At 41.8% G+C, this 7,635-nt stretch overlaps 1 protein-coding gene across 2 annotated transcripts in view; it reads right to left on the bottom strand.

The window, feature by feature from the left end:
* The window catches only part of mbtps2 (membrane-bound transcription factor peptidase, site 2), a 14,486-nt gene extending 7,059 nt beyond the window's left edge, over positions 1-7,427 (bottom strand). For both annotated transcript variants that reach the window (XM_060045695.1, XM_060045694.1), the window contains exons 1-5: positions 7,178-7,427; positions 5,363-5,511; positions 4,542-4,680; positions 2,241-2,344; positions 1,906-2,033 (exon numbers count right to left, since the gene is read on the bottom strand). In XM_060045695.1, coding sequence (XP_059901678.1) covers positions 1,906-2,033; positions 2,241-2,344; positions 4,542-4,680; positions 5,363-5,511; positions 7,178-7,252 — 595 coding nt within the window. In that variant the 5' untranslated portion in view covers positions 7,253-7,427. The remainder of the gene's footprint in view (positions 1-1,905; positions 2,034-2,240; positions 2,345-4,541; positions 4,681-5,362; positions 5,512-7,177) is intronic.
* Positions 7,428-7,635: the final 208 nt, after the last annotated feature.

The raw sequence follows: 7,635 nt of genomic DNA on the forward strand, positions 1-7,635 counted from the left end.
TCCCTCGCCCATCTCTCTCGTTCTCCCTTCCTCTCTTTCCTTCTGAAAAATAACATCTTCAGTTTGGGACCGCCGACCACATCACGAGGAATAGAGGAAACCAAAAAAATAAACACAATGTTTCCGCCGTCAATTCTGCCGCTCAATCAAAATAATAGAAGAACTTTTCGCTTAAAGACGTCTGAGGAAGCGTGGGAACACAGAGGTTGTGTCAAGGGTGAGTTAATGTAAAAATTTCCCTCACATTGTGTTACGGTATGTCATTTCCTTCTAATTAAATCAGAGAGGAGAGGCTATTCACAGACGGGTGAGTGAGTGAGGGCAATATTCACAGATGCCATTGTTCTACGGACGGATAAAAAAAAAGTATAATAAGAAATGACCAGCCCAAGTACCGTCTATGCGACCAAATGCAACAGATCATTAGCTTGAATGAAACTACGGATTTCTCAGAGTTGGAAAATTGTTGGAAAACAATTGGGATTATGTCACAACTCTAATATAAAACATTGGTCTTGTCTTGTTTAGATATTCATATATGGAAAGGTTACATATTGTACCTTTTAGCAAATTAAAGGGGGTTCATTTTACTTAAATGCACGTGTCTGAACAAAGCACAATACAAAGCATCTTTATCCTAAATGCTTTTGAGTACGTACATAGTTTTGGCTTACTTTAGGTAGAAACACTCCCATAGTACACTCCGCTCATACACAGAGCTCATTCATCATGCCAAAGCACTTTTCTGCTCTCTAGTGGCTGGACCTTGTAATGGCTCCGAAAATCATCCTTCCCTTTGGCCATTTAAAGACCCAACTTGAAAGAGAAGTAGATTTTTCTATTGTTATCGGGACACCAAGTATTCTTGGACGTTCCAATTATGAAAAATATCGATAACACAACTATGGTGTCCTTCCTCCTAGTCCTCCAACTATGGCAAATCAATACCTGAAGGATCAATACACATCCGTGGCCAGGCCTGAAACCTCTTACGTTTAAGACAAGCCACTAATAATCTAGGTCACTTGAAAAAGCATACTTTTCCAAACGCAAGAATGCCACTATATGTCATTGTCAAAGGACTACTTGGCTTATGACCATGTAGGCAGTACATGCAAATAATCAGCAATGCTTTCCTCTATGCTGCCTGCAACAAGATCCCTTTGCTCCTTTTATCATGATGATGCAAACGTGGAGATCTGGGTGCAGCCAACATGGAGGAAGGTTAAACATTATTTGCAGAAACTCCCCTCATTGTAGTGATGCAAAGCTGTTTGAATCTGTGATGTTGTCCTTTAAATAGACCATTTTATCCTCAAGGATAAAGTGGTTGTATAGCATAGCAACATTGCATATAGTAAAGGAAAGCAAAGTATAGCACATTAAATAGCATAGTAGGGCTGGGCGATTAATCAAATTGAGATCTCGATTTCGATATTAGCGTCAAACGATAAAAAAACTAATATAATCTTTTTTTTTTTTTTTTTTATAGAAAGTGCACTGCTGGATACATATCTGTACATTATTTAAGATTTCAAAGTGACATTTCAAAGTTCTCAGTGTTTTTGGGAGAGACATGCTGAATAAATACATCATGTTTTCAACCTTAAAAATAATAGTTTGAATAATCGTGATCTCAATATTGACCAAAATAATCGTGATTATGATTTTTTCCATAATCGAGCATCCCTATAGAATAGTGTAGTTTAGCATAGCAAAATTGAAGAAAGCATATTCTAGCATCGTCCTGTATATTTTAGCCTTGTATAGTGCAGTCCAGCAAAACATAGCACAATATAAAGTAGTATAGTTCAGCATGGCAAAGTATACCTAAGCAGAGTCAAGTTTAGCATAGCATATCTAAGCAGAGTTATAGTATGTTCTAGCAAAGCACAGCGGTCTCACCAGCGCAGAAGATACGCAGCTGTTGGGTGGGGGAGACCAGGGTGAGGTGGGTGGTGAAGAGGTCCACGAACGCCCCGGGGTACACCACGAACACAAACATCCCGAAGCCGTTCACCCTCACCTGCTCCCTGCGCACACACACACAATCCAGTGTTGTCAGGCGCGCGCTATAAATCACACTTCTGCCTGTTTCATGTCCTATCTCATGAGTTTGTGACATTTTACTGTATCTTTATAATTGGCTGTAGTCAAGAATGATTTGTTGTCACACACACGCGTGCGTGCGTGCGTGTGTTGTACATCTATATGTTTGTGTGTTTGCGTGTGTTTTTTACCGGAGGGCGGCTACGGCGTGGCCCAGCTCATGGATGACCCCGCTCAGCAGCAGGGCGCTGAAGAAGTAGAGTAGCTGACTGGTGGGCAGGTTGACCCCTGGGATCTACACCAACACACACACACACACACACGCATACAAAGCACAAACACACACACCATCAGGGGAGTGTCTATCTATCTGTCTGACTGCATGTCCATCTGTCCCTGTCTGTTTTTCAATTTTTTCCCACTCTGCGTCACCTTGATTAAACTACCTGACTACAAACAGACTGCAGATCAGACACTAACATTCAGTGCGTTTACATGACACTCGAATTATTGGCTTAGTCCAACTATGATTGGATTATTAAGATGCATGTATACACCTTAAGTAAGTCTGACTATAATCGAATCGAGTTACTCGATTATTCGATTGTTAGTCGAATTAAGCGTGCATGTAACGGATCGGATCGCATGGAATCAGATTTAGATTTTTTCCCGGGGGCCCTGATCCAGAAGCATAAGGAGACAATAGTCATGTTGTTGTCGCCGTCGGAAAACGAGAGACGGCAATTTATTTAAAAAGGTGGCGAAGAAGATGGAGGAAGCCGGGGTTGTGCCAATGTAGTTACCCCCCATAAGAAGTGTATCATCATCAACATGCATTCAGTACACGCTACACTTCTGTTACGAGAGTAGCGCAAGAATGGCAATGTGCGTGTGTGAGTGACTTCAGCGAGTGAGTGACGAGCGAGGAGAGCGAGCGGTTACGCGTTGCAGTTTAGTGAAAGAACGAGTTCCGTTTCAAACGTGTTCTGTTAGGTTAGTGGAACTACGAATAAAGTACCCAGCCTGTCAATAATCGGTGGCCACTTCATTCCGACCTATAAGCAGACCCACTGCCGGTCAAAGTGAAGGGTGAGAGAACACCGGCCCTGGAGGGAACGTCTCTCCTCGACTACGGTCTGGGAGCCGACAGCAGGAAAGGTCCAACACTTCGATTTCACCCAAGGCTGAATTAAAAGTACATGTCTTTCTAAATGTTGGACATCAACGAGGTTGTAAAGTAGTAACTTCGGGCACATCGGTCAAAATAAATGTTTTTTTTTACGATATTTATTCATTCATTGGGCCGCGGCCGAACGGGTGGGGATATTCTCTGAAATTATGATTCTTAAAGACAACGTCAGGTTCTCAGACTCTCTGGTACTTCAGCCCTTGTTGTTGCTCGTGACGTAAAGAGGTCAACCGGTGGCTCTATTACCACTAGTTGAAATGGGCACAGCGCCACCTATCGTACCGGGGCAAGAAATGCTTCGGCCAATGAATCGATTTTCTCACCGCCATGTATAATCGGTAGGGGTGTGACGAGATCTCTTGCCACGAGATCTCACGAGATTAAACTCGACGATATTACCCATCGCGTTAAAATTCGGTCTCACGAGATTTGTGATTTATCCAAACTTCTATTTGTCGCCTGTGGGGGCAGTAATGCGCCTTTTCTACATCTAGCCTGCCAGAACCTAAAGAAGGAGAAGGAAAAGAAGAGGAGGGGAAGCAGGGGAAGCATCGAAAGCAGCCATAAGCTGTGTTCGAAATCGTTCCCTATCACGGATATAGTGTACTATATAGGGTGCTCGCCATTTTGTAGTGGTGTTCGAATTCTCAGTGGTTAATTTCATGCACTATATAGTGCACTTAAAATACCCAAAATTTGAGTGTACATACGATGTAGCCTACATGTTACTCCCGTATACCACAATGCAATGCGGTCGTGTTATCCGGAGGAGAAGAAGAGGCTGAATAACCGTGAAAACGAATACATTTAATCAAAGTACATTTTGGGTACTTTGATTTGGTTTTGCACATAATAATGTTTGCACTTGAAAAAAAAGAGAATTATTTAATTTTATTTATTTTAATTTAACTTTTATAAATTTTAGTTTTAGTTTCAATTTCATGCATGTACAGAGTTATAATAAAACATTTCAAAATGCATGCGCGACTTGGTTAAATAAAAGTCATATATTTTGTCATTGTAGTTTTCTTAAAATCTCGTCTCGTCTCGTTCTCATGAACCCAATATCGTGTCTCGTCTCTTCTCGTGAGCTGAGTGTATCGTCACACCCCTAATAATCGGACAATTGCAGTTGTCCGATTGAGGAGCATAGTCAAACTATGGCCTTAATCTGATTAAGGAGTGCATGTAAACGTACTAAGTACCATCACCCAGGATCCACAACTGCATTACTAGTCAATAACCGACCATCCGCTCACTGATTGGTACAACATGACCTCATCCCCAAGCTTCACCCACGTACCACCACTTGCAACGCCTGCTGCCCGGCCATCCGGGGGCTGTCGGATGTCATCTGGGCCAGGGTCTGCTGCAGGGTCCGGGCCAGCAGCACCACCGAGCCCACCATGGCCACCACCCCAAACACCACCCCACTGCTGAACCTGAAAGGAGGAGGATGGGAGGGAGGAGCTTGTCTGGAGCAGTAGGGACTAGGGCTTTTACCGTACATTGACACTCATTTCGACCGTCTGTCAAGATTATTTGACAAATATCGCAAAGGGAAAATTCCTCCAAATAATTGAGAGAAATTGAGTAAATGACAATGGACCTCAATTGATTTGTGTTTTGGAGTGCAATGTGCTCCTTCTGCCACTGGAGGGGGATACATAGTAAGATAATACTATTAATCCAGGCAATTGTACAGTAATATGGTTGGTTACAACTTACCACATGTACAGCATAATATAATATAACAAATTAAGGTATCAACTTAATAAAATAACCATTGTATTTGCATGTATTTTTTACATTTGCAGTACTACATGTAGCAATATCACTGGTTTGTTGGAGGCAAAGTCTGGAGTGAAAGTCCTGTCATAGTTAACCCAATGTATGGAACGTTAATTTACAAAACACTGATGAGTGACTGTTTGCTTGATTAAGCTTACAGAAGATAACTCCAGTAGAAGGTACAATCACATTGCAAAGGTAGACGTTGTTTTAGTAATGATGCATGCAGTTAGAGGGACGTTGGAGGAAGATAGTCCAGGTGAGGTGAGGGGGTAGGAGAGATAAAAGGTACAGTTATAGGACATATTAGTTGTAGTTATAACGTTTTTTTACCATAGGTAGAGAGCATGCGGGTTGATTCGGGCACAGTAGGCAAACAGACGGTTGAACATGGTAGTCTGCCACCGGAGTTGGAACGGGGACAACGTGACCCCGTGGCTGCCAAGCCATGCCTCGTAGCTGTTCCGGTGTTTCCCAGAAGACTAGGGAACCAAGACACAGTGCCGATTAACCTGGAAACCTTGGCCTGACATCAAGTCCATTTTATTTGAATAGCTTTTAATAATAGTGACAGGGTCGAAGAGTTTCACAGGCAACATTTGTTTACACCCCCTAAGCCTATGCCGTAAGGCAAGGGAAAACATTTCCAAAACCAAGAGGGAAGATACCTTCTGAAGCGAAACAGAACAGAGATGCCTCCTTTGAGTATGAGGGGCCGTTTAGGACATAACTAATTGAGACACTCTCACACACATACCTATGAAACACTCTTACACTCACTACTGAAACGCTCACACACTCACTACTGAAACACTCACACATACATACATACTCGTCTGAAACACTTACACATACATATGAGAAACACACACGCATACATACATACCTCTGTGGCATATACACATACATACATATGAAATGCTTACATTCATACAAGTGAAACATTTATACGTATCTATCTGAAACACTCATGCAAGCACATATTTGTATAAATGTTTCAAATGTATGAATACGTTTTTCAGTTATATGTATGTATGCTCTTACATGAGGATGTGCAAGCGTTTCACATGTAGTATTCATACCAGTGATTTCAGTAGTGACGGTGAGAGCGTTTCAATAGTGAATGTAAGTGTTTCATAGGTATGTGTGCATGAAATTCCAAGGTCAAGGTCGGCATTTAAACCGGAAGGCGGGAACAAAGAGTAAGGTGTAAGTGAGATAACTGACTATTAACGGTCTGATTACTGAGGTAATGTCACGCTCTTACTCGCTCTTGACGGTTGGCTCAGATTGGCGCGCTCTGGCTGTTCAAAAATGCACTCTTTGTTCCCGCCTTCCGGTTTAAATGCCGACCTTGACCTTGGAATTTCATGCACACATACCTATGAAACACTCTTACATTCACTATTGAAACGCTCTCACCGTCACTACTGAAATTACTGGTATGAATACTACATGTGAAACGCTTGCACGTCCTCATGTAAGAGCATACATACATATAACTGAAAAACGTATTCATACATTTGAAACATTTATACAAATATGTGCTTGCATGAGTGTTTCAGATAGATACATATAAATGTTTCACTTGTATGAATGTAAGCATTTCATATGTATGTATGTGTATATGCCACAGAGGTATGTATGTATGCGTGTGTGTTTCTCATATGTATGTGTAAGTGTTTCAGACGAGTATGTATGTATGTATGTGTGAGTGTTTCAGTAGTGAGTGTGTGAGCGTTTCAGTGTTTCATAGGTATGTGTGTGAGAGTGTCTCAATTAGTTATGTCCTAAACGGCCCCTCATATTTGAGGGATGTTTAGGAGTGCAGTAGGTGCAGAGACATCAAACTATAATACAGGTTTGTAGAGAATAGGGCTTTGGGGGCTTTTTCACTAAACACTGCGTACAGCCGTAGAACAACAACGCTATTGGAGGCAATACAGCACCAACTATATACATTATCCATGTTATCATGAATGTGTATAGACTATAAAGTAAACAGATTAAAGACTAGTGATGAGTGACTTAATCTCATGCTAACGATAGCCATTACCACTGGCGAACTACACACACACACACCTACACACACATCTCTGAGCCAAGTGTTTATTGTACACAGCCGTGTGCGTTGAATGTGTGTTTTACCTTTAGGACCGAGTCAGTGAGGTAGACGGCGCACCAACCTCCCAGCACACAGACCACCAGCGGAACGGGAATCATCGTGAATACTGATGTGAATACTCAAGCCAACATGAGAGAAAACGATTTAAATAAGACTGTCTCCATGTCTCAGGCTCGTTGTTGACGTCGTGGCAGGCTAGAGAGATGGGCACATGCTACACTTTGTTGCTACACATGTTGTGTGGTTTATGCAGTTATCCAAAACAACTGTGAAAAGCGTCGAGGAGTCAAACAACGTCATCAATATGCGACGCAGTGCTGCCGGTTTGGTTTGACAGATAGACCAGAGTATTCGAGAGGTGTATTAAATCGAGTACAGAGTAATCTAGCATTGCTTTAAATTGTCCTTATAATGTTATTATAAGCACAACAACAGACAAGTTCAGTAACTAGTGATTGAATAAGGACACAAATTAAATTCT

The sequence above is a fragment of the Gadus macrocephalus genome, chromosome 23 (assembly GCF_031168955.1).
Source record: "Gadus macrocephalus chromosome 23, ASM3116895v1".
Taxonomy (NCBI): Eukaryota; Metazoa; Chordata; class Actinopteri; order Gadiformes; family Gadidae; genus Gadus; species Gadus macrocephalus.